Here is a 27,114-nt window from a genome sequence, read left to right on the forward strand (position 1 = left end):
AGTATTCCATTGTGTAGATGTACCACAGCTTTTTTATCCACTCAGTTGCTGATGGGCACTTGTGCTGTTTCCAAATCTTAGCGATTGTAAATTGTGCTGCTATGAACATAGGGGTACATATTTTCTTTCTGATTGGTGTTCCTGGTTTACTAGATATATTCTTAGAACTAGGATCACTGGGTCAAATGGGAGTTCCATTTTTAATTTTTTAAGGAAACCCTATACTGTTTTCCACAGTGGCTGCACCAGTCTGCATTCCCACCAGCACTGTACGAGGATTCCCTTTTCTTCACATCCTCGCAAACACTTGTTATTTATTGATTTGGTGATGATAGCCATTCTTCTAAGATTTGTATGGTTTCACGACTTACATTTAAGTTTTTTTATCCATTTTGAGTTCATTCTTATGTATGCTGTAAGTTGGTGGTCTAATTTCACTTTTTTTCATGTATATGTCCAATTTTCCCAACACTATTTATTGAAGAGACTGTCTTTACTCCATTATATGTTCTTGCCTCCTTTGTCAAATATTAATTGGCTTTGGTCGATTTCTGGGATCTCTGTTCTGTTCCATTGATCTATATGCCTGTTGTTGTGCCAGTACCAGGCTGTTTTAATTACAGTGACTTCATAGTATAACTTGATATCTGGTATTGTGATCCCTCCAACTTTGTTCTTCTTTCTCAAGATTGCTGTGACTATTTGGGGTCTGTTTTGGTTCCATATGATACCAATTTTTGGTTCAGTTCTGAGTTCGATGTCTTGCAAAATCAAAGAATGAGTTCACAGACAAAGAGGTAAGTGAAAGCAAAGTTTGTTGAGAGATAGCAGGGAGGAACCCAAATGGGTTGCTGTGGAAGCTCTCTGTCGCAGCGGTTCTCAACCTGTGGGTCGCGACCCCTGGAAATACATCTTGCATATCAGATATTTACATTATGATTCATAACAATAGCAAAATTACAGTTATGAAGTAGCAACGAAAATAATTTTATGGTTGGGGGTCACCACAACATGAGGAACTGTATTAAAGGGTCGCGGCATTAGGAAGGTTGAGAACCACTGGTAGGGGCAGATATATGCCCTGCTGTCTTCTGATTGGTTCTTTCAAAGAAATCTGCCTTAGCAGCATTCATATATTTTAAAGCTCACATTTCCCAGTTGTGCTTCTTCCCGCCCAGCTGGGTTGCCTTAGCATCCCGCCAGCTGGGTTCAGTTCTAGGTTACTTGGTTTTTCTCTGTGCATTTTTTCTTAGAATGGCACAGTCAGCAAGCTGCATCCTGTCCACATCTGCCACGGCCTGATATTATAGGACTTACCCATTTTTCTTCCCTTCACGTAGTCCCATCCCTGACTATTTAACCCTCTTATATCTCCTCACATATAAATTTTTGGAGTGTTTTTGAAATTGGTATTTAAATATGGATTGCATTGAATCTATAGATTTGTTGGGTAGTATGGACATTTTAATGATGTTAACTCTACCAATTCATGAACACGGTATATCCATCCATTTATTTATATCTTCCTCTCTCTTTCTTTCAATATCCTATAATTTTCTAAGTATAGGTCTTTTACTTCCTTGGTTAAATTTATTCTTAAGTATCTTATTTTGTTGTTGTTGCAATGGTAAATGGGATTGTTTTATTTGTTTCTCTTTCTGAGAGTTCATTATTGGTGTATAAAAATGCCATCGATTTCTGGGTGTTAAATTTGAATCCTGATATGTTGCAAAATTCATTTATTAAATCTAGTAGTTTTTTAGTGGAGTCTTTAGGGTTTTCTATGTACAATATCATGTCACCAGCGAATAATGACAGTTTTACTACCTCCTTTCCAATTTGGATGCCTTTTATTTCTTCTTCTTGTCTGATTGCTGTGGCTAGGACTTACAGCACTATGTTGAATAAGAGTGATGAAAGTGAACATTCTTGTCTTCTTCCTGTTCTTAGGGGAAATAGTTTTAGTTTTTTCCCATCGAGTATGATATTAGCTGAAGGTTTGTCATATGTGGCCTTTATTATGTTGATATATGATTCCTGTATTCCCAATTTGCTGAAAGTTTTTTAAAAAATATATATTTTATTGATTTTTTACAGAGAGGAAGGGAGAGGGATAGAGAGTTAGAAACATCGATGAGAGAGAAACATTGATCAGCTGCCTCCTGCACACCCCTCACTGGGGATGTGCCCGCAACCAAGGTACATGCCCTTGACCGGAATCGAACCTGGGACGCTTCAGTCCGCAGGCTGACGCCCCATTCACTGAGCCAAACCGGTTACGGCGCTGAAAGTTTTTATAAAAAAAAAAAAAAGGGTTTGGATTTTGTCAAATGCTTTTTCTGCATCAATTGATATGATCATGTGATTTTTGTCTTCCACTTTGTTTATGTGATGTATTACATTTATTGATCTGTGAATATAGTACCAGCCTTGCATCCCTCAAATAAATCCCACTTGATCATGGTGTCTGATCTTTTTAATGTATTGCTAGATTCAATTTGCTAATATTCCATTGAGGATTTTAGCATCTATGTTTATCAGAGATATTGGCCTGTAATTCTCTTTTTTTGTGTAGTGTCTTTATCTGGTTTTGGAATTAGGATAATGCTGGTCATAAAAAGAGCTTGGAACTATTCCTTCCTCTTGGAATTTTTGGAATAGTTTGAGGAGGATAGGTTTTAGTTCTTTAACTGTTTAGTAAAACTCACCTGTGAAACCATCCGGATCAGGGCTTTTGTTTGCTGGGAGGTTTTCTTTAAAATTATTATTGCTTCAATTTCATCATTGGTTATCGACCTATTCAGGTTTTCTGATTCTTCCTAATTGAGATTTGGAAAATCATATTTTTCTAGGAATATGTACATTTTGTCCAGGTTGTCCAACTTGTTGGAATATAGTTGTTCATAGTATTTTTTAACTATCCTTTGTATTTCTGGGAGGTCACTTGTTACTTCACCTCTTTTGTTTCAGATTTTATTTGCATCCTCTCTTTTTGTTTCTTGATGACTCTGGCTAAAGGTTCATCAATCTTGTTTATCTTTTCTAAGAACCATTTCTTGGTTTTAATGATCTTTTGTATTTTATTATTATCTGTGTCATTTATTCCCATTCTGATCTTTATTATTTCCTTCCTTCTACTTACTCTGAGCTTTGCTTGTTGTTTACTTTCTAATTCTTTAAGTTGTGGGGTTACTTTATTAGAAGTTTTTCTTGTTTTTTGAGGCAGGTCTGTAATGCTATGAACTTCCTTTGTCAGGACTGCTTTTTCTGTTTCCCATAGAATTTGGGTTGTTGTGTGTTCATTTTCATTTGTTCCCACGAAATCTTTTTAAATTTCTTCCTTGATCTCTTTGGTAGTGTATTCATTGTTTAATAACATGCTATTTAGCCTTCATGTGTTTGAATGCTGTTTGAGTGTTTTTATTGTAGTTGATTTCTAATTTCATGCCATTGTGACCTGAGAAGATACTTGATATGATTTTAATCTTCTTGAACTTGTAGAGACTTAGTTTGTGTCCTAACATGTGGTCTATCTTTGAAAATGTTCCATGTGCACTTGAGAAGAAGGTCTATTCTGTAGCTTTGGGGAAAAATGTTCTGAAGATGTCAATTAGTTCCATCTCATCTAGTGTGTCATTTAGGGTTGCTGTTTCCTTGTTGATTTTTTGTATAGAAGTTCTATCCAGTGATGTCAGTGGTGTGTTAAAGTCCTCTACAATGATTTTATTGTTGTCACTCTCTCCCTTAAAGTCCTCCAGAAGTTTTTTTTTTTATATATTTGGGTGCCCCTGTACTGGGTACATATAAGTTAACCAGAGTATATCCTCTTGTTTATTGATCCCTTTAGTATTATGTAATGACCTTTGTTGTCTCTTGTGATGGCCTTCATTCATTTGTCAGATATGAGTATTGCTACCCCAGCTTTTTAAAAATTTCCATTTGCCTGGAAAATTTTTTCCCATCCCTTCACTTTCAGTCTGTGTGAGTCCTTTGTTCTGAGGTAGGTCTCTCGTAGACAGCATATATATGGGTCATGTTTTCTCATCCATTCAGCTATCCCATGTCTTTTGATTGGAGCATTTAAGCCATTTACATTTAAAGTTATTATTGATAGTTACTTATTTGTTGCCATTCTTATTCTTTATGCCTGTGTTCTTCTCTTCCTCTCCATTTCTTCTTCTTATAACAGTCCCTTTAGCATTTTTTTGCAGTGCTGGTTTGGTGGTAATATACTCTTTTAGCCTTTTTTGTCTGTGAATCTTTTTAAATTCACAATTTTGAATGATAGCCTTGCTGGATAGAGTAGTCTTGAGTTTAGTCCCTTGGTTTTCATTACTTTGTATACTTCATGCCATTCCCTTCTGGCCTGATATGTTTCTGTTGAGAAATTCACTGACAGTCTACTGGGAGCAGTAGTCTTACTAGGTAAATTTCTTTCTCTCTCTTGCAGCCTTTAAGATTCTTTCTTTTTCTTTAATGTTTGTCATTTTAATTATTATGTGTCTGTGTGTCGGTCTTTTGTGGTTCATTCTGATTGTGACTCTGTTTCCTGAACTTGAGTAACTCTTTCATTCACCAGGTTAGGGAAACTTTCTGTTGTTATTTCTTCAAACAGGTTCTCTATTCCTTTTTGAGATTCTTCTACTTCTGGTACCCCTATGATTTGAATTTTGTTACATTTCATGTTCTCCCAAAGCTACCTTAAACTTTCTTCCTCCTTTTTAATTTTTTTTCCATTTGCTACTCTGAATGGGTGTTTTTTTTCCTATCTTGTCTTCTATTCGCTGATTTGGTCCTCAGCTTCTTCTAGTTTACTGTTGAATCCTTCTAGGGCAGTGGTTCTCAACCTTGGCTGCACCTTAGAATCACCTGGGAATCTTTTTAAAATCCTGATTTCTGGGCCTCATCCTCCAGAAATTCTTTGTTACTAATGTTGTGGCCCCACCCCATAACAAAGAAACAGAATTTCCGGAGGATGAGGCCCAGAAATCAGGATTTTAAAAAGATTCCCAGGTGATTCTAATGTGCAGCCAAGGTTGAGAACCACTGTTCTAGGGTCGTGGTCGGCAAACCGTGGCTCCCGAGCCACATGCGGCTCTTTGGCCCCTTGAGTGTGTCTCTTCCACAAAATACCACGTGCGGGCGGGCACATACAGTGTGATTGAAACTTCATGGCCCATGTGCAGAAGTCGGTATTTTGTGGAAGAGCCTGTATTTTGTGGAAGAGCCATACTCAAGGGGCCAAAGAGCCGCATGTGGCTCGCGAGCCGCAGTTTGCCGAGCCGCAGTTTGCCGAGCCGCAGTTTGCTGACCACTGTATCTAGGGTGTTCTTTATTTCAGCTATGCCATTTTTTCATTTCCAGTTAATTCTTATTATTTCACCCTCTCTTTTTATGTTGGTATAGTTCTCAGTAAGTCCCTTATAATTCTTATTAAGTTGCTGGTGGTTCTCACTGAATTGTTTGAGCACCCTTATCACCATTACTTTGAATTCTGTATCTGACAAATTGCTTGCCTCCATTTCATTTAGTTCTTTTTCTAGCAATTCCTCATTTTTTTCATTTGGAGGTTGTTTCTCGTCTCCCCAGTTTTGCTGTCCCTTTGTATTCATTTCTATATATGGGATCACACTGCTATGTCTCCCAGACTTTGTGGGGAGTGGTCTTACGTAGTAGGTTTTTTGTGGGACCCAATGGTGCAGTCTCTTAGATCACCTGAGCTGGGTGCTCTAGGAAAGCCCCTTCCTTGCTTGAGTTATTTAGTTTCTCCTGTTGTAGTTGAGTCTTGAATGTCATTGTCCCATTTATGGATGGAATCACCTCTCAGTCTGGCTGTGTGGCTCATCCCCAACCATGTCATGTAAGCTATTGTGGAGGTACTGACAGAACAGAACAAAATACAACACCACAAAATGCGAAATAAAAGAAACAAAACACACACACAAGATCCCTACAGCAACAATAAAAGCAGCCACTGGAGAAGAGAGAATTCGGAAAGAGGAAATAGAGCAAAGATGATAGAAGAAAAGAAAGAAAGAAAAAATATGAGGAGGATAACAACAAAACAAACAACAAAACACAAACAAAAAAACAGAAAAAAACAAAACAATAAAAAAGGGTGGGTAGAGAAAAGGAAATATGTAGGTGCAGAGCTGAAATAAAGAAAATAAGAGTAAAGAATTAGGGGAATAGGAGGAGGATAACAGTTTAAAATAAAGGAGGAAGAAAAGAAAAAAAATTGAAAAGGAAAATAGATAGGAAAGCAGAGAGACCCAAAATAAAAAAAGGAAAAAAGATGAGAAAGCAGGAGAAAAGAAAAAGAGAGGAAAAAAGAAAAGATTGAGTAGGAGAAGGGAAGAGGAAAATTAGAGATATGAATGAAACAATAGAGAAAGTCTCCAGGTGTTTTCTGTCCTTTTATATGTCTCAGCTGGACCTCAGTTGGTAATTTCAGGTGTTCGTTCCTCATTCAATTTTATTTCCAGTCTGGCCCTGGAGGAGGTCTGCCTATTTGGCTGCAATTTTCTCCTCCTCCTTGGTGTATGATTTTTTTTTAAATGTTTTGCTGAATTTGACTTGCTAATATTTTGTTGTGGATTTTTGCAATTGTGTCTATAGGGGAAATTTGTCTATAATTTTCTTTTTCTGTAATGTATTTGTCTTGTTTTGGAATTCAAGTCATGCTTGCCTTGTAAAATGAGTTTGGGAGCCTTCTCTCCTCTTGAATTTTTTGGAACAGTTTGCAAAGGATAGATGTTACTTCTTTTTTGAATGTTTGGTAAAATTCATCTATGAAGCCATTGGATCCAGGACTTTTGTTTTTTGGGGAATTTTTTATTACAGATTTTATTTTGTTGATAGTAATCAGTATGTTCAGATTTTCTGTTTCTTTTTGACTCAGTCAAAAGAAGATTGTGTGTTTCTAGGAATGTGCCCATTTCTTCCAATTTGTTGGCATATTGTTTGTAGCATTTTCTTATAATTCTTTATATTTCTATTATGTCAGTTGTCACTTCTCCTCTTTTATTTCTGATTTTATTTATTTGGGTCATCTCTCCTTTTTATTGATGAGTCTAGTTAAAGTTTTATCAATTTTGTTTATTTTTTTTCAAAGAACCAGTTCTTGGTTTCATTGATCTTTTGTATTTTTTAGACTCTGTTTTTAAAAATTTCTGCTCTGTTCTTTATAATTTTTTCCTTCTACTCATTTTGGGCTTTGCTTATTTTTCTTTTATTTATTTCTTAAGGCCTATATTGCTATGAATTTCCCTCTTAGGACTGCTTTTGCTGTGCCCCATATGCTTTTGGTTGTATTTTCATTTTCATTTGTCTCAAGGTATATTTTGATTTCTTCCTTGATCTCATTGTTAACCCAGTCATTGTTTAGTAACATATAATTTAGCTTTCATGTGTTTGTGTTTTTCAGTTTTCTTCTTGAAATTGATTTCTAGTTTCATACCATCATGGTTGGAGAATATGCTTGACACGATTTCAGTCTTTTTAAATTTATTGAGACCTGGTTTTTGGCCCAACGTGTCTATCCTGGAAAATATTCCATGTGCACTTAAAAATAATGTATATTCTGCTGGGTTGGGGTGAAGTGCTCCAAAGATATTAAGTAAATCCATTTGGTCTATTGTGTCATTTAAGGTCACTGTTTTCTTGTTGATTTTCTGTCTTGAAGGTCTATCCATTGATGGCAATGGGGGTATTAAAGTTCTCTGCTATGACTGTATTGGTGTCTATCTCTCCCTTTTCATCCATCAATATTTGCTTTATATATTCAGGTGCTCCTGTGTTGGGTACATAAATGTCTACAAAGGTTATATCCCCTTGTTGGGTTGATTCCTTTATCATTATGTAGTGACCTTCTTTGTCTCTTATTACGGCCTTATTTTGTCTGATATAAGTATTGTCCCCCCCAACTTCCCCCCCCCCAATTTCCTGAAATATCTTTTTCCATTCCTTTACTTTCAGTCCGTATGTGTGTCTTTCAATCTGAAGTGGGTCTCTTGTAGACAGCATATGTTTGAGTCTTGTTTCTATTTTTTCATCTACCCTATATCTTTTGATTAGAGCATTTAATCCATTTACATTTAAAGTAATTATTGATAGGTCATAATTATTGCCATTTTATTGTTCATATTTATGTTTCCTTTTTTCCCTTCTTCTTGGAAAGAAGTCCCTTTAACATTTTTTTGTAACACTGGCTTGGTTGTGATGAACGCCTTTAGCTTTGTCTTATCTGTGAAGCTCTTTATCTCTCTTTCAGTTTTAAATGATAGCCTTGCTGAGTAGAATAATCTTGGTTGTAGGTCCTTGCTTTTTTCCATTTATTTTAATCTTTTGGGGTGTAGGGGGAAATGTGGAGGCTTTGGGAGGGTCCATGTACCAGCTGGATGGGACCTCAGTTGGTCCCCTCATCTCTGGGTCCTGGGGTATGGGCAGCCTCTTACCCCCAGTGTAGGCCCTTGCTTTTCATCACTTTTAAGATTGTATGCCAATCCCTTCTGGCCTGAAAAGTTTCTTTTGAGAAATCAGCTGACAGTTTTATGGGAGGTCCCTTGTAGGTAACTGTCTTTCTCTTGCTGCTTTTAAAATACTTTATACTTGTCATTAATCATTGCCATTTATTATTAATATTTTTTTATTGAGTTCAGAGAGGAAGAAGAGGGAGAGAGAAATAGAAACATCAGTGATAGAGAAAGTCATTGATTGGCTGCACACCCCCTACTTGGGATTGAGCCTGCAACCCAGGCATGTGCCCTTGACCGGAATCGAACCCAGGACCATTCAGTCTGCAGGCTGATGCTCTATCCACTGAGTCAAACCAGCTAGGGCATCATTGCCATTTTAATTATGATGTGTCTTGTATGAGTCTCTGAGTTCATCTTGGTTGATACTCTCTGTGCCTCCTGGACTTAATATGTTTATTTCCTTCGCCAGGTTAGGAAAATTTTCAGTCATTATTTATTCAAACAGGTTCTCAATCCTTTGCTTTCTGTCTTCTCCTTATAATTCCCCTATAATGTGAATGTTGTTATGCTTGAGGTTGTCCCAGAAGTTCCTTAAACTCTCCTTATTAAAAAAAAAATATATATATATATATATATATATATATATTTTGCTGTTCTGAATGGGTGTTTTTTGCTACCTTGTCTTCTAAATAGCTGATTTGATCCTGTGCTTATCTATTCTGCTGTTGATTCCTTCTAGTGTATTCTTAATTTTAGTTATTGTGTGTGTGTTTTTTAATATATTTTATTGATTTTTTACAGAGAGGAAGGGAAAGGGATAGAGAGTTAGAAACATCCATGAGAGAGAAACATTGATCAGCTGCCTCCTGGCACACCCCCTACCAGGATGTGCCCGCAACCAAGGCACATGCCTCTGACCGGAATCGAACCTGGGACTCTTCAGTCCACAGGCCGACGCTCTAGCCACTTAGCCAAACTGGTCAGGGCAGTTATTGTGTTTTTCATTTGACTTTTTAAAATGTTTTTTATATTTTTATGCTTATTATTTCTTTGTTGCAGTTCTAAGTTTCTTGAGCATCCTTATAACCAGTGTTTCTTTTCCCATGTATCTTTTTTTGTCAATTATAGTTAGTTAGCATTCAATCTTATTTTTGTATTTTCAGATGTAGAACATAATGGTTAGACAATTATATACTTTACAAAGTGTTCCCCCTGATATTTCCAGTACCCATCTGGCTTCATACGTAGTTATTAACAGTTTTATTGACTATATTCCCTATGTTGTACTTTATATACTCATAAGTATTTTGTAACTACCAATTTGTATTTAATCTCTTCACCTTTTTTAACCAATTCCCTGGAACCCCTACCCTATGACAACTATTACTCTGGGTGGTTTGTTTTTTTCAGTTTGTCCATTTATTTTGTTATATGAGTGAAATCATATGGTATTTGTCTTTGACTGACTGATTTCACTTAGCATAATACCATCTAGGTCCATCTATGCTGAAATCTGGTAAGATTTCATTCTTTTTTATGGCTGAGTAGTAGTCCATTGTTATATGTACCACTTCTTTATCCAATCATCTATTGATGGGCACTTGTTTGCTTCCATATTTTGGCTAATGTAAATAATGCTGCGATGAACTTCAAGGTGTATATATTCTTTCCATGTGTTTTGAGTATGACCAGTATTTTGATTTCTGTATCTGGTAGATTTCTTGCCTTTATTTCATTTAGTTCTTTCTGGATATTTTTTTTGTTTTCTCATTTGGGACATGTTTATTTTTCTCCTCATTTTGGCTGCTTCTCTGTGTTTATTTCTATGTGTTTCCCAGTCTTGACACTATAGTCTTATGTAGTAGGTGTCCTGTGGTGCCCAGTGACAGTCTTTCTGGTCACCTTAGCCAGGCACTCCACGAATGTTCCTTGTGTGGGTTATGTGTGACCTTCTGTTGTAGTTGAGCCTTGATTGCTGTTGGTGGGATTGACTGGCTGTGAGGACTGGCCACCACCACAGCATACGATTTGCCGTGCAGTGGCTAACCCCATGGAACATGTTTCACCCTAGCAGGGTCTGGTGCCTGCTGATACCTCCCTTTTGGGTGTGCCACTTGTTGAATAAATTAGGTGGTGTTCTGTTGTGGTCTGAAGCTTGCCACCAGATGTGTTCTGGGGCCTCTTAGGATGGTCTCTGGTGCAGGTCAGTGTCTGATGCTTCCTGTGACTGTCCTGGGGCTACCTGTTAGGCATTATAAAGCGATCACAGGTAGTAGCTGCCTGTACTGGGCCTGGATGCATATGGGAGGGACCACACTGGGAACCAAGGCTGGCTAACGCCAGTATCAGGCCTGGGGCAGACCAGCGAAAGGTTCAAGGCACCTTGAAACAAGCCTCAGCCTCTCAGCTGCCTATAAGGCTCAGCTGCTGACAGAGCCTTGGGCAGAACATGAGTTGGGTTAGCCCAGTCGCAAGGAGTCATTGGGGTGGAGCTGGTGGAGTTCACCCGACTAATGCAGAATCAAGTTTTGTAACCAAAACGCATGTTCGGCTGCCTGCCATAACAAAAGCCAAACTTGTGAGACAGGTGTTGGTGCAAAAGGAAAGATGTTTATTCAGGTACCGTGACTTGGAAGAACAGTGGACTCCTGTCTCAAAGACCATTCCCCTTCCTGTTCAAGCCTGTGGTTCTTACAGGGATAGGGAGAGGATGGATTTTTTTTCTATTCAGTTATCTTGCTAGCTTTTGGCATGCTCAGGCCCTGTCCATTCATCTTTCTAGCGTTTGTGGCAGGCCCTATCCATTCATCTTTCTAGGTTTTGGTGTGCTCAGTGTAAGAACCTCTCCCTGGACCATCTTGGCCAGTGTGGAAGACTCCCCAGCACTCCCGGACTGTCTATGGTATCAGGATCAGTGGGGAGGGTGGGGGCCACAGGACCTGCTATCAGGAAGCCCTCAGGCCATCTCCTGGAGCTGGATATGGCACTCTGAACATCTGGGGGAGCCCATTGGGGCACCCCTAGATCCTGGTGTGCCTGCATCCTCTGTGCAGACCCTATGCGGCCTGCCCCTCTGAAGTGGCAAGCCTGGCCCATTCTTACCCTGTCACTAGCTGCCTGCTCTCCAATTGACTGTCTAAAGCAGCGGTTCTCAACCTGTGGGTCGCGACCCCTTTGGGAGTCGAATGACCCTTTCACAGGGGTCGCCTAAGACCATCAGAAAACACATATATAATTATATATTGTTTTTTGTGATTAATCACTATGCTTTAATTATGTTCAATTTGTAACAATGAAATTGGGGGTCATCACAACATGAGGAACTGTATTAAAGGGTCGCGGCATTAGGAAGGTTGAGAACCACTGGTCTATAGTAACAATTTGGGTGCATCAGGGAGGCTCAACACAGGAGCAACGGTGGTGTCCCTCCAGCCCCCACCCTGAATCCACACAATTCAGCCTCTCCCTGCTTGTCTCTGGCAACCCCAAGCTTCACAAGAATTTCTGACGAGTTTTCAAGGAAAGACTGCCAAGCAGGCTCAGGCTAATTGCCCCAAAACAGCCTTGGGCTATGGGTGAGTTGGATGGGGCGGGGTCTCAGTGAGTCATCAGGGTAGAGCTAGCAGAGTTCATTAAGCCAATGCTTGTTCAGATTTGCCCAGGGAGGAAGGGCTCAACACAGGAGATATGGCCCCTGTGGGCCATGTGGGAGGAGGGTTCAACACAGGGACAATCACAGAAGTCCCTCCACCCCTTACATGGAAGCCACCCAACTCAGTCTCTCCCTGTATGTCTCTGATGCCCACCAAGCCACTCTCCCTCTGCCAGTGCCCAAGGTGAGTGCCTACAAGTGAAAGTTTGTGTGTTAGCCCCTTAAGAGGACACCTGGGTTTCCAGCAGCCTTTCATCTCACTGGCAAAGATGGAGGAATTCCTGCTGATTTCCACAGATGAGTCCAGATGTGATGTGGTCTCTTCCTCCTGGCTCTGGTGTTTTGGGCTGGGGAGTCCGGCAGGTTGCTGAGCCTCCTTGCTCCTCAGGGGGACCTCTGCAGCTGAGATATATCTCTGGACTCTTAACCACTGCACTTGAGTGTGTGGCCAGCCTGTTTTGTGTCTTTACCCTTCCTACCAGTCTTGACACAGCTTCTTTTTAAAAAAATATATATATTATTGATTTTTTACAGAGAGGAAGGGAGAGGGATAGAGAGTTAAAAACATCGATGAAAGAGAAACATCATGAGAGAGAAACATCGATCAGCTGCCTCCTGCACACACCCTACTGAGGATGTGCCCACAACCAAGGTACATGCCCTTAACTGGAATCAAACCTGGGACCCTTCAATCCGCAGGCCGACGCTCTATCCATTGAGGCAAACCAGTTAGGGCAACACAGCTTCTTCTTTATATCCTCTAGTTGTAGGACTTCTGTTCAGCTAGTCTTAAAATGGTTATCCAAGTTGGTTGTTCTATAATTTGGCTGTAATTTTGGTGTGTTCATGGAAGGAGGTGAATACAGCATTCAACTACTCCACCATCTTGACTGGAACCCCTCCTGAAAGATTTTCTAACATTTTTTGTAATGAAGATCTGCTGGTAATTAATTCTAAGTTTTTGTCTGAAAAAGTCTTTATTTTTCCTTTATTTTTGAAAGATATTTTCACTGAATATGAAATTCTGGGTTGCTTAGTTTTTCTTTCAGTATTTAGAGATATCACTCCATTATTTCTGGAGTGCTAGCATGACAAGAAGTCTACTGTTATTCTCATCGTTATTCTTCTGTGTGTGATGTATTTCCACATTTCCCCTTCCCTTCTGCTACAAAGTTTTCTGTTTGTTTTTTAGCAATTTGGAGATAGCATGTCCAAGCTTTTTGTTTATTTGCTTTTTAAAATTTATATGCTTGGTGTTCTCTGAATGTCTTGGTTGTACTTTAGTGTCATTAATTAATTTTGAAGAATTCTTGGACATTATTCTATTTTTTTTAATTCTATTTTTTCCCTTCTGGGATTCTAATTGCAAATATAAGAGACTATTTGATATTGTCCCACAGTTTTTAGGTATTCTATTCTGTCTTATTCACTCAATGTTTCCTCTTTGTGTTTTAGTTTGAGTGATTTCTGTTGACCTATATTGAAACTCATTGTTTCTTTCCTCAGCTGTGCTGGTTCTAATGATGAGACTGTAGGAGGCATTCTTCATCTCTGCTACATACTTTTCATTTCTAGCATCCCATTTGACTCTTGTTAGTTTACAACACTCTGATGAAAATTTTCATCTGTTCATGTTTCTTGTTCACCTTTTTCACTCAAATCTTTAATATGTTAATCATAGTTATCTTAACTTTTCTGTCTGATAATTCCAATATTTGGGTCACGTCTGAGTCTGGTTCTCTTGATTACTTTCTATTTAAAAAATATATTTTTATTGATTTCAGAGAGGAAGGGAGAAGGAGAAAGAGATAGAAACATCAATGATGAGAGAGAATCTTGATCAGCTGCCCCCTGCATGCCCCCCACTGGGGATTGAGCCCACAACCCAGGCATGTGCCATTAACCAGAATTGAACCTGGGACCCTTCAGTCCACAGGCCGAGGCTCTATCCATTGAACCAAACCAGCGATTACTTTGTTTTTTGATAGTTTGTTGTTTTTTTCTTGCTTCTCTGTGTGTTTCATATTTTTTGGTAGAAAGTTGGACATCTTACTTAAAGCTGTATATATTGATAAATAGTATTTTCCTGGAATTGGGCATACCCTGTTTTTACAGACCTTTAATGTGGGGATTGGGTCAATCTAGTAAGGAATGGCTACCTTCAGTGCATAACAGAGTTCAAAATTTTCTAATGTTACTTTGTGTTCAGGGTAGGATAGGGTGGCCAGAGGGTTTTACTCCATACTTCTGTTGTATCTCAGCTTTAGGCTTGAGTCTGCATATCAGGGAGTTTTCACCTGTTACTCTTGCCCCTGCCGCAGTAGTACGTTGTTGTTATATGATACTTGGTAATCGCTAATACAGTGCCGGGTTGAGGATGGGCTATGGAGGTTGGAGAGCATACTCTTGTGCCAGTTCAGTCTTAGTCTTAGGCAAGTACTGTGCCCCTGAGTCTCAGTGTTGGGGCCTTCTTGATGATCCTGCCCCTCCCTAGTGGTAGAAGCCCTCTAACAATCAAGGCCCAGGATATTTTTTGCTGCTATCTAGGAGAGAAGGATTTTCTTCTCTTTTTATTTCCTCGCAACACTGGGTGCTCTTAGAGTGACAGGGTTTTCTGCCTTGTCTCCAGTGGTTGAGGCTTTTGTTGATAGAGCAAATGGGGAGGAGGATCTGGGTGAGGTTTGAGTATTTCCCATAGTGCTGTCCCTTCCCTCCTCAAGCCTCCAGCTAGAGAGGGAGCCTTTTTCTACTCTTGCACCTCCCCTCAGTCCTTGTGAACCTCTGGTGAGATCTGTGGCCTGCAAGTTGGTAAAAACCCCTCTTGAGTTCGTAGCTCCCAGGGGTTCTGTGTTTTCATGCTAGCCCCAATTAGGCAGTTCATTACATTCTTAATTAATGACTTCTCTTCACCAGCTTGTATGAAGCCTGGCACCTGCCCCAGAAAGCAATGTTTGCATCCTGTCTTTCCTTAGAGGAGCTGTCTTTCCTTATATTTCAGGCCATTTGGCTGCCCTGTGACTTTAGTTCTCTGAGGGTTCTAGAAAGGTTAATATTTTGAAGTTTATTCAGCTTTCATTCGTTTTACAAGCAAGGGCAACACTCTTTCCAGCTTTCTACATCTTTGAGAATGTTTTTTTAAAAAATATATTTTATTGATTTTTTACAGAGAGGAAGGGAGAGAGATAGTTAGAAACATCGATGAGAGAGAAACATCGATCAGCTGCTTCCTGCACATCTCCTACTGGGGATGTGCCTGCAACCCAGGTACATGTCCTTGACCGGAATCAAACCTGGGACCTTTCAGTCCGCAGGCCGATGCTCTATCCACTGAGCCAAACCCGTTTCGGGAGAATGTTTTTATTTACTGACTTTTCAAGGCCCAAGATTTGAGTTTTGCTGCTTCATTTGGGTGCAATTAAATTTTGATTCTCAAATGAACTAGCATTAAAAGCATGGCTAATGTCCTTGCAGAAACTTGGGGACTGTGGCAGCCGTGGAGCCAGTGTAGTGCCACGTGTGGGGATGGTGTCAGAGAGCGTCGCCGCCTGTGCCTGACTTCCTTCCCCTCCAGACCTGGCTGCCCTGGAATGTCCTCGGAGACCTCCCGGTGTTCCCTGGAGGAGTGTGCTGGTAGGTATTCTTCTTCCTTTGGGAGTCTCTCCCAGAGGGATTGTTGAGCCAACGCCTGCCTGAAAATGACCAGTCTGAGTTCAGGAGTGACTCATAAAATTCTGTTATTTCTGTTGACTGTACTAACCCTGTACTCATTAGTGTGTCATTGACTGAGAATAGCTCGTCAGTGAGATGATCAGGGCACTTAACACTGCAGAAGATTGAAATGACAAATTTATCTAAATGAAAGGTTCAGACATATGAAATTATTTTTTAAAATATAAAAATGGGAGAGGTGATCATTTCCCCCCAAGATTTTTTGTTTTTACTTTTGTTTTATTTCTCCCTCCTTTACTTCTCATCACCAAAATTGTGGAGAAACATTAAAATTTTATTCTTCCCATCATCCCAGCGAAGCTGCAAGGGACCGCACAGTCCATTGTTTGTCGGAATAGGGAAGACTTATCCCCTAGATGGCCCTATATTCATACTTACCAGCCCTGCCCAGGAGAAGGTGGGGAGAGTTCTTCTTGCCATCACCAAGAGATTGGCCTTCTCTTCACCCTCTAAGCATCTTGAAGGCTCAATAAGAATTTGATGCAAATTGACTCTAGATGTGATGCTCACATGGCTCAATTAGTTTGCTTTAGTCTATGGAGCGGAATCCCATTCATTTGCCACAGGTTACAGTAATAAAGAGCCCTTGTTCTTTCTATACACCATTCCACCTTCTGATATATAACCAGTTGCCCATTTAGTTGGCCAGCCTTTGCTCTGGTCCTGACTCTTAGATAAAATCCTCCTGTCAAGTCCTGACTTTTCCCACTTTCCAATTCCAGGTGAGAAAACCATTCCTACTTCCTTGTCCCTTCTCATCTTGAGAAGTTAGGTGTTTTTCTGTGCTTGGATCTCAGGGTATCTTTTAGCCAAAACTACAGGCACCTGGCAACACTTTGGTCCGTGCCCAGGTCTGTGACCTTAGAAAATCATTCTTGCTATATTGTTTTTCCAGCCAGTGCTACAGTCCTTCTTCCCTTTATTCCAGTATCCTAAAGATGTTCTCACCTGTGTATTTTTTATATTACAGCTTCAGACCCAGGCTCTTTCCTAGCCCTGAGCTTGCCTCTCTTTTTTCATAAGCCTTGGGCCACACCCTGAGTCTGTCCTTTCTCCAGTTACCTCTCATACTGTTTTCTAAGGCTTTCTTCCCTCTACTCTTTTCTTTATAAGTTTCCTCCACTTTCCACAGTTATTTTCCTTCTGTATAACTTTCTTCAAATACATCTATTCCTTTGAATTCTGAAATGTCATGTTGTGTTAACATATTCCATCTAGAGTTCATAATTCTCAAATGAATTTAAAGTTAATTGCCACTGGCTTTAACTGCACCTTGATATTATTGGAGTGACCATTTACTGACCATCTGCTATGTGCCAGCACTTTAAATACATCATCTCTAGAACAGAATAGATCCAGAGACATAGAAGCATGAAACAGACGGTCTAATCTCAGAGGGAAGTGGGGGAGGGGGAGTGCAAGGGAAGAAGTTAACCAAAGAACTTATATGCATATATGCATAACCCATGGACACAAGAAAATAGTGTGTGTGGTGAAGGCCTGGGGAAGGGGATCGGGTGTGGGCTAGAAGGTGTCAATAGGGGAAAAAAGGGGCATCTGTAATACTTTCAACAACAATAATAACAACAAATACATCATCTCACTTAAAGCTCTCACCTCTACAAGGTAAGGATTATTATATTGGGCTCAGATCTTGAGAGCGTGCTGCCTACCCAGCATTTTCCTAAGTGCCTTGCATACATGAAGTAAGTACATCGTTATCTTCACATACAGACGAGGACTTTGTGGCATAGAGAGGGTGAGTGACCTGCCCAAGACCATACAGCTGATAATCAGGGGACTAGATCTGACTCCATAGTAAGCTACCTATCTTGAATACTTTGCCTTTATATACAGGCCACTGTAGCTTTCTAGAAACATCAACAACCTGAAATTAGCAATCATTTTTTTAAAATATATTTTTATTGATTTTTTTTACAGAGAGGAAGGGAGAGGGATAGTTAGAAACATCGAGGAGAGAGAACCATCGACCAGCTGCCTCCTGTACACGCCCCACTGGGGATGTGCTCGCAACCAAGGTACATGCCCTTGACTGGAATCGAACCTGGGACCCTTCAGTCCGCAGGCCGACGCTCTATCCACTGAGCCAAACCAGTTAGGGCTAGCAATCATTTTTGAGGATATGTGATGTTATTTCATGTTCTGGCATCTTAACTCTTTAATGAGTGGGAATTAGAAATCTGTACATTATAAATTAGCAAAAAGGGTAAGTGCTACAGGCATCCCTACTTCTTCTATAGGGGTCCTCACATAAATGCTTATGTGGATAAATATGATCATTTCTTTCAAGTGTTCTCTGTCTCCTAATCAACCTATCTTCCACTCCTTGGAAATATAGAGATCTGTTTGCGGGCTACTTAGCATCAGGAAATCTACATTTCAGGTGAAAGAGGAAAGACTAGATGAGGCCCAGATGGACGAGGGTGGCAACTTTTGGGCTTTTCACCTGCTGTGGCTCTGAAGGGATCCAGCCATGTCACAGATAACAGCTAAGTGAAGAGCCCTCACTTAGCTGCTATCCCTGAGCTCAGCAGCCACCGCAGATGAAAGAAGTGAAAAGTCAGGAAACAAATCTTTTTTATTCAACTATTTTTGTAACGCCCTGGACGCAAGCCGCTGTCACAAAGAACCAAGAGACGCTTCTCATGCAAAAAGCAAAGGGTTTATTGATGCCAGCATGCTGGGACTCGCAGCCTCACTCTGAGCACAGAGTAGCGGTTGTGAGCCCCGACTAAGAGTTTAAGCATATCTTATATATCTTTCAGTGGGGAGGGGGTTGGAGTAAGGGGAGGAGAAAGGACTGTGCTCTGCCGATTGGCCAGGCGCAAGTCGATGTCTTGTTCCTGGGTGTGGCTAGCAGAGTCTTAGACTTCCGGGAAGACGCACGTGGCCAAGGTAAGATGGAGGACGTAGCCCTTACCCTGGGGCAAGGTGGAGGGCCTAGCCCTCGCCCTTTCATTCCCCCCTTTGTCTTGGAACTTCCGGCTCAATCATGAGACGGACTGAATTTTTATTTCACCGTTGTTAGAGGCTTGTACTGGGTATATAACAACTTTTATTGAAATAGGATTTTTCTTCTTAAAATTCCTCTATGGCTATCAAAAAGCCAAATCAAGATTAATTTATTTACTGTCCTGATGTTTGCATAAACACAACAAGAATGGTAACTGACTACCTTTGCTGGAATCTCATGGTTGAATCTTAACGTGCCCCGTAGGGCCAGGAAGCCACGCCATCCAGCTGCCATCAGGCCCGCCTGCGGTATCTGCTGAGTTAGGTGAATCCCTCACCTGTAGCAATTCCACCTGAGCCCACGCTCCAGGCTTTAAGCCCATCTCGGTAGCCCCCCTACTTGTTGCGGCCCTGAGTGTGTGGGAGTTCCGCAGGAATGTAGAGGCATCCCTACTGCTCTCCTTTTACTCTTACCAGCCGCCAGTGATGGTAGGGCATCGGCCTGACGCTCTAGCGCCAGCTATTTTCAGGGCTTCCAAGCAGGATACTAGGCTTTCTCTGTGGCACTTTTACTGGCTTCAAGTCTTCAGAGCTTAGACAGGGTTCCTTAAAACATGATACTCCAGTCAAAGTTTCTGGTTAATAAAACCACTATTGGAAACCAGTCTTATTGAATTTATGCAAAGAAATGTATTGCCATGTTAGCATTGCCAAATTTCGGAGGAATTACATAAGAAGAAAGACATACTGATCTACTCTAAGATTTTCTGACTTTTCTTGCCAATTCCTTTTAATAAAACAATAATTGTTGGCATTAAAATTTTTTCTATGCATAAACAGGCCTTTTTCTAGCTTTACAAAGGCCTGCAAGACAGTATTACGGGCTGCCAACTGTTAGCTGTCTCTCAACAGAGACCAAAACCTGATGGGCACTGTTCCTTGCCCAGTTGAGCACCTGCCCTCTTGGCAGTTGGCCATTCTTTACTTTTGGGGGTCATCCTACACAGTTCTCTTTCAGGATAACCAATATATATTCAAACCTGCAAAAGAATCAAAGGTCAATATAACATATTAATACAATGAAACATGATATTGGCATCATGGCCGCTTTAGGCCTTCCTATAAATTGTCCTTGTCTCTTTGGAGCCATGTCCATGAAGATGCAGGCATCATCTAAGTCTATTGTGGGGGCTTCTGGCGACAGGAGTGATCGCGAGTCATGTTACCAGCATCAGGCAGGTGGAGCACGCCGTAGCTTGGTTGCGTTGATCTCGATCGACGCTCCATTTGGTGATGAAGTCTTTTTGGACCATGGATGGGTCCGCTGACCGGACGTAGATGTGATGGACCCAGGTCTCGACGTCGTCGTCAGCACCACGGAGTAGGGTGTGGGGACCTTTCCATCGAGGCTCTAGGTGGTGCCTTTTGCCTGGGTGGCGCCAAGGCACAGCCAAATGTCCTCGTGCGCCCTCTGGAGCCCTCTCAAGGAAAGAGACAATTCTTGCAGCAAGAAAGTCAGTACATTTGACCAGATTCATTCCCGCCTATCTTTACAGATTCCAAGGCCCATTGTCTTCCTTAATTAGTACTGGCCTGTATTATCTAATTCAGCACAGGCAGGGGGAAGGGCCCATTAAATCTCTCTGCTCTGAGGAGCTCTGAGCCCCACCTTTGAATGTCCTAATCAGACTAGAAAAGCTACAAATATCTTTTAAATTTATCCCAGAATTCTAAAATTTCAACCCAACATAGAAATATAACAAATCAAAGTCCCTAGTACACAAATATAGACAGAAATTTTTACTAGTTAGGCGGGCAGATTCCACCTCTGACAGAGAGCAAGTGCCCTTGGGAAAAGGTATTTTGCTTTTGGTCAGAGCATTCAACCTGAAATTAAACATTTTTTTCACAGACTTCTACACTTACATGAAAATAATTATATCTAAGTAGACATACAAATATCAAATAAACATCTACACTTACACCCTTTCAGTGAACAAATACTTTTACAGTCTTGGGATCTTGAGCAGATAACAGAAACACTGCCCAAGTCCCCTGATGGGGGCCTGACAGGAACAAATGTGGGGGCCTTTGGCCGGGGGGGGGGGTATAAAGTCTCCATTCTTCCTTTCTCGGCACTGCTAAGGACAGGATCATTGGAGAGGTCTCTTCACCTAGGCAAGGCTGTGCTGAACTATCTGGGGCAAAAGTGGTTTCTGCTTTCATTTTGGCTAAAAGGTCTTTGCCCATTAGAGGGACCAGGCAATTTGGCAAATACAGGAATTCATGAACCACCTGATGGCCGCCTAACTGACATCGGCGGGGGCGGCAGAACAGTCTGCAGCTGTGGTCCCGGTAGCTCCAATAATGGTGACTTCCTGTCCTGAGAGGGGAGCTACCTTCTGAGTAACTACCGAGTGCTCTGCCGCTGTATCAACCATAAAGTTCACAGTCTGGCCCCCGATTTTCATTTCGACCATCGGTTCATGGGGGCCCAGTTGGAAAGAGCCCAGCCTGTCCTAGTCAGAGTCAGCTGTTGCCAGTCCGAGGAGGTCTGCCTCAGGCGGCTCTGGCCAATAGTGGCTGGGTGGTTTGGATGGCCTTGCCAGCTTCTTCTGGCCTGCTCCTGCCCTGCCTGCCTCTTCACTTCTGCTATTAACCCTTACTCTGTCCCTTTTTACACACGCAGAACCAGACCCAAGGCGGCAAGGTTTGAGCAATTTTAAAATTTCATTTGTCCTTGGGTGTGGACAGCAAATGACACTAATCAGATTGACATTTATTCACAAGTGTCTTTGGTTTAGGGAAGATAGGATTTCTGCTCAGTTTCCCTATTTTACTTGTCCCAGCTTACTGGCCTATCATGCATTCAACTTTCTTTGAACATTTCTCTTTTCCTTCTCATCACATACACAACCTTTCTAAATTTTATACTTTCAAATTAGCCTTTAAACCTTCTAACTATGCCTCAGACCTTCTACTCAGAATTCCTTATTCTTAAAAACCTCAATCCTTTAATGATTACCATAAAGTAAACAGCCAGTATTTCTTAGATTACTAAGAGCAGGTGCTTCTTCCCCTATGCAATTTCAAGTATACTGTATCAGTCTAATTTAGTATCGGAAGGGTTAAAGAGAGCGAAACGGGGCAGAGAAACTTGTTGTGCTTAGTAGCAGCTTGCGGCCTTGAGTCCAACATAGTTCAGATAAGTAAAGACATAACAAAAACTATCTCTCCCTGCTCTCCCTGCCGCCGCCCCCCCTTTGCTGCATTAACCATTTCCTTAGCTGCTCTCCCTCCTAGATTTTTCCTCTTTTAAGCCCCAGAGGCTCAAATCCTTCTCCTCTTTTACTACTTTTGACCTATCTGCCTCCAGCCTAAGGCTCCTCCATCTCAGCAGGCTGAGAGTCTACTACTCTATCTAGTGAATCCTACCGCCACTACCCCATCTCACACCCACTCCGGAGCAGTTTTCAGCTCTCTTCCAGCCCCAGTTAGAGCAGATGCTGTCCCCTGACTTCTGACCAGCGGTCCAGGGTCAGAGACAAAGGAGTAGAGGTAGACTGGCCCATGACTAAAAACAAACACACACCAATGACAAGAAACAAAGAACAGAAGACAAGGACAGACACAACACGTTGAGACAAAAAATCAAAGGATCCAAAAAGAAGGTTTTTCAAAGCCAATTGACCCAGCTGGCAACAGAGTTTCAGAACAAACGAGAGGAATCCAGGCGCCCCTGGTCCTCTCCAGACTCCACCAGGGCGTCCCCCGGGGATGTGGCCTGCGACCTCCCGACACGTCTGTCAGCCGCAGTCGGGGGAGGCTCACGCCCCTCCCCGACAGCCACCAGACCGAACAGATTTGCCAGCTCCGCCATCACTTACCCCAAGAAGCGTCTGTTGGAACCCAGAGGCGGCTGCAGCGATCTCGGTGGGACCTCCAAAATGTAACGCCCTGGACGCAAGCCGCTGTCACAAAGAACCAAGAGACGCTTCTCATGCAAAAAGCAAAGGGTTTATTGATGCCAGCATGCTGGGACTCGCAGCCTCACTCTGAGCACAGAGTAGCGGTTGTGAGCCCGGACTAAGAGTTTAAGCATATCTTATATATCTTTCAGTGGGGAGGGGGTTGGAGTAAGGGGAGGAGAAAGGACTGTGCTCTGCCGATTGGCCAGGCGCAAGTCGATGTCTTGTTCCTGGGTGTGGCTAGCAGAGTCTTAGACTTCCGGGAAGACGCACGTGGCCAAGGTAAGATGGAGGACGTAGCCCTTACCCTGGGGCAAGGTGGAGGGCCTAGCCCTCGCCCTTTCATTTTCACTTGGTTGAGGGTTGAGAGTTTTGTTTGGCTTTGAAAGGATGTTTTCATGCCAAGGTTTGAGTCTAGTTCTTTGTTAATTTGGTCCATCTTGTTCAACACAAGAGGAGGAGGATCCAATTGCCATTGCACCCACATTCTGTAGGTGGATATTGGTCATTTTGCTATTACCTTTTAAATAATGAATTGATTAATTAATCATTCATTTATTGAGTACCAGTTATGTGCAAGTTACCGTGACTGGGGTTGATAATATATAGAGAAGACATGCCCTGTCTGGAAGGGGCTTATGATAGGTTGCTCAGCAGATACTTAAACAGGCATAATATGTAGTACAATATAGAGCCTGCACTGGTAAAGGTATCCACAGCGTGCTATGGAAGCTCTCAGGGATGATAACCCATGCTGGGAACCCCTCTGTTCTTGGAGGAGGTGATATTTGAGCTGAAGTTGGAGAGCTGAGGAGGTGCTACTGAGGTGAACTTGGTGAGAAGGGAACTTTTAGCAAAGGGAGGAAAGCAAGCATGGAAGAAGATGGTCCAGTGAAGTGGCTAGAGGACAGTGTGCCAGGAGGGAGTGGTAAAAACAAGGCTGGACAAGCTGGCAGGAGCCAGATCCTGAGGGGCCTTACGGTTTGGACATGTGTTTTGGAGGGATCTCTTTGCTGTAGTGCAGAGTACAAATTGGGGTGGGGAGAAGTGGCAGCAGCAAGGTCTGTTAAGAGTTTTCCAGTGACCCAGGTGGAAAATGAAGCACCAGCGTGGAGTTGCAGAGGAGGGAAGGATTCACAGACTCTGGATGTGGCAAATGACAGAGAGGGAAGCATCAGGATGAAACCCAGGATTCTAGGACTGGCCAGTGCACGGACAGTGCTGCCATTCCCTTGACATCGGGTATATTGCAGGAGGCACAGGTTCTGAGGAAAGATGGCGAGTCTTGGGCATGTGGAGCTGACAGTGTTGGTGGGACATCGGTGGAGAGAGAAAAGCTAGTGGAGCCAGGATGGGACCTAGACCTCCCTGGCTCCAGAATTCATGTTTTTCTCTCCAAATTAGATAAGTGAGTGTTATCATTGAAACCAAGAGGAGAAAAAGTCACAGAAGTGTCAAACAGTAGCAAGTGCTGCAGGGTTCAAGAAATACCAGGAAGGAACTCCTTTGAATTCAGCCATTAGGTTATTAATGACCTCGACAGAAGCCCTTTAAACCAGCGGTTGCCAACCGGTGGTCTGCGGACCACTGGTGGTCCGTGAGGTCCGAAAGGTTGGTGAGCGCTGCTTCAAACCACTGGAATCCCCAGGAGCCAGAGGTGAGGATGTGGAAGTAATAAGTCAGCAAAGGTGGACTCCTCTTTCTGTAAGTTTAGCAGGGAAGACAAGGAACAAGCTGTGGCTGTGGCAGTAGTGAGAGGATTCTAGAGATGTCTTTTCAGAGTGAGAAGAGCTTGAGCATGTTTCTGTGGCCCTGCATGGAGGAGATGCAGGAGATAATTAGTACAGAGGGGCAAGCCCCCTGGAGAAGGGCAGCCTAGAGAGCACTTGGTGTACTTGCCTTTATAGGAGGACACTTCTAATTCTGTAGAGAAAGAGGTAAATAGAGGTGCAGTTGCTGGTAAGTTTATGGTGGGGAGAGTATAGCAGAAGCAGCTTGAGTGCTCTCTAGGCCACCCTTGCCTGGTAGCTTCTATTTTTTGTGTGACCTAGCAGACTGCCGAGGAAGAGGATTAGATGGGGGGATTGAGAAAGTGTTGAACCTTTGAAGCAGGATTGTAGATGTTGGAAGAGAGAGCTGCTTAGGAATCCATGGAAGGATTTGGGTGCTGTCAGCAAGTGGAGTCACTGGCTTGCTGAGTGAGTTATTTTCTTCACCAGGGCCTGGCTGCAGCAGCTGGAATTCACATGTCTGAGTTTATCTAGGAATGGACTTTGCTGTAGAGCAGGAAAAGGGGTATAACTCAATATTAGAGGTCAGAGAGTGGAGTTGTAGGGAGAGAAGAGAGGCCAGGATGTGGCTGGCAGATTGGGAGAAAATGGAGGTGTTGCAGAATCAGAAACTGCAGTGAGCTTGAACAGCCAGTGTAGTGACAGTGAGTGAGAGGGAAATACAGCCAGAAAGCGGGCTATGAAATGTAAGCCTTCAGAAGAGGAGCAGCGGCAGACAGTGGGAAGGTGTGATATGTTGGATGGACACTGAAGTCACCTAGATGGTCCTAGCTATGGGATGGTGAAGAAGACGGGGACCCAGGTCCTAGCGACTGATGGCTGCCATGAGGTTGGGAGTTTACAGTATTTAGGGAGGAGTAGGGGAGTCATCTAAGTGGATGGCTTCTAATAAAAAGAGTAGAAGTTTTGTATGGAGGTGAACGAATTGGTTGAAAGTGGCAATTGGAAAGGAGAGGGAGGACACACCTATTGTTGGCCCTGTTTGCTTATAAAGTTGGTGTCCAGCTTCCCCTCAAGAGTGTGGAGGAGAAGCTGTGCCCTGTGGTCATCCAGGCCTCAGGTAAGGCCAGGAGGTGAAGGGAGTGTCTGGTGGAAAGATTCTGGATGTTGACGAGCTTGGTTGTCAGGTGTCCCAGAGGGACCATGGGAAGGAGAAGAGAGCAGTGGGAGGACAGGTCCAGGGCTGGTGACAATAAGACTGAGAAAAAAGAGATCAGACAAGTGACTGGAAGGACTTGAATGGTGGACAGTGACCAAGGAGGAAAGAGAGGTGAGGTCTGGTGGCATAAGTTGGTCTCAGGTTCCCAGATATCTCAGTGGCAGTTCAGGCTGCAGCTTCAGATTCTGTCTGAGTATTGGTGAAACATTTTGGTGACTGTGGGGCAAACCAGTTTGAGAGAGCAGGGAAGAAGAAGAAAAAAACCAATGCCACATGGAAGTATGGAATGGGAGTGGAGAGCTGAAAATGGCCAAGTGAGAATGAGGGGGCTTAACACTTAGGAAAGTCAGTTCCTGGATATTAGAAAGGAAAACTGAGTGACATTGTCAAAAGTCTGATTTTCACGTATGAATTTCTCTTACAACCTACTTAAATTATTTTGCATTTTGAGTTTTATACTTGTAAGAATTTCCTGATGTACACCTATCTCAAAGGTACACTTAACTATTGCTGTCCCATGTACCTTAAATGAAAACTTTCATTTTTACCTTAAAACTTTCCTCATGCTGCTTCTATGTAGAAAATTTGAGGCAGTTGTCAGCAGGAGCTGTGAGCCCAAGTCACCTTTATTGTGGCTTATCTGGTCACCTCACTTCTATGGGTCTCCGTTTTTTAGTTTGGCTTAAGCTGCCAGCAGAAATACATAGTCAAGACAAATTCTAGTCCTTGGTTAGTTTACTTTTAATGGCTACATAATTAGAGCAAGCCACTCAGAGATCTTAAAACCATGCAGAGAAAACAATTCTAGAGAACACATTTGTTTTTTCTTTTTTTTTTTTTTTTCTTTTTTGTAGCTTTCCAGCCATCTAGTCCATCTCCTCTTCAGCCCCAGGGTCCAGTGAAGTCCAACAACATTGTGACGATCACTGGGATATCCCTGTGCTTGTTCATCATCGTTGCCACCATCCTCATCACGCTGTGGAGGAAGTTTGGCCGTCCCCCGAAGTGTGGCACCCCCGCCCGACACAACTCCATCCACTCCCCAAGCTTCCGGAAGAACTCGGACGAGGAGAACATCTGTGAGCTGAGCGAGCAGCGTGGGAGCTTCTCGGATGCAGGTGACGGGCCCTCGGGGAGCCCGGGGGACATGGGCATCCCCCTGACCTACAGGCAGAGTGTGCCAGTGACTCCTGAGGACGAGGCCTCTGGTAGTGAGAGCTTCCAATCCAACGCTCAGAAGATATCCCCCTCTATTTAGCTACCGGCTTGCCCAGCAGCAGTTGAGGAGATGAAGAAGAAAGACATGACGAGACCAACAAACGGTGAGATGGTGTCCCGAAGACACCAGAAAAACCCCGCCATCAGT

The 27,114-nt window shown here is 42.4% G+C and overlaps 1 protein-coding gene across 1 annotated transcript in view; it reads left to right on the forward strand.

Moving 5' to 3' along the window:
- THSD1 (thrombospondin type 1 domain containing 1) overlaps window positions 1-27,114 on the forward strand; it is a 55,761-nt gene that overhangs the window by 27,395 nt on the left and 1,252 nt on the right. The window contains 4 exon segments of the mRNA XM_023748845.1: window positions 15,601-15,759; window positions 26,603-26,990; window positions 26,992-27,029; window positions 27,032-27,082. Of these exon segments, the coding sequence (XP_023604613.1) occupies window positions 15,601-15,759; window positions 26,603-26,990; window positions 26,992-27,029; window positions 27,032-27,082 (636 nt within the window).

This window comes from Myotis lucifugus, unplaced genomic scaffold (assembly GCF_000147115.1).
Source record: "Myotis lucifugus unplaced genomic scaffold, Myoluc2.0 scaffold_7, whole genome shotgun sequence".
In the NCBI taxonomy this organism is placed as follows: domain Eukaryota; kingdom Metazoa; phylum Chordata; class Mammalia; order Chiroptera; family Vespertilionidae; genus Myotis; species Myotis lucifugus.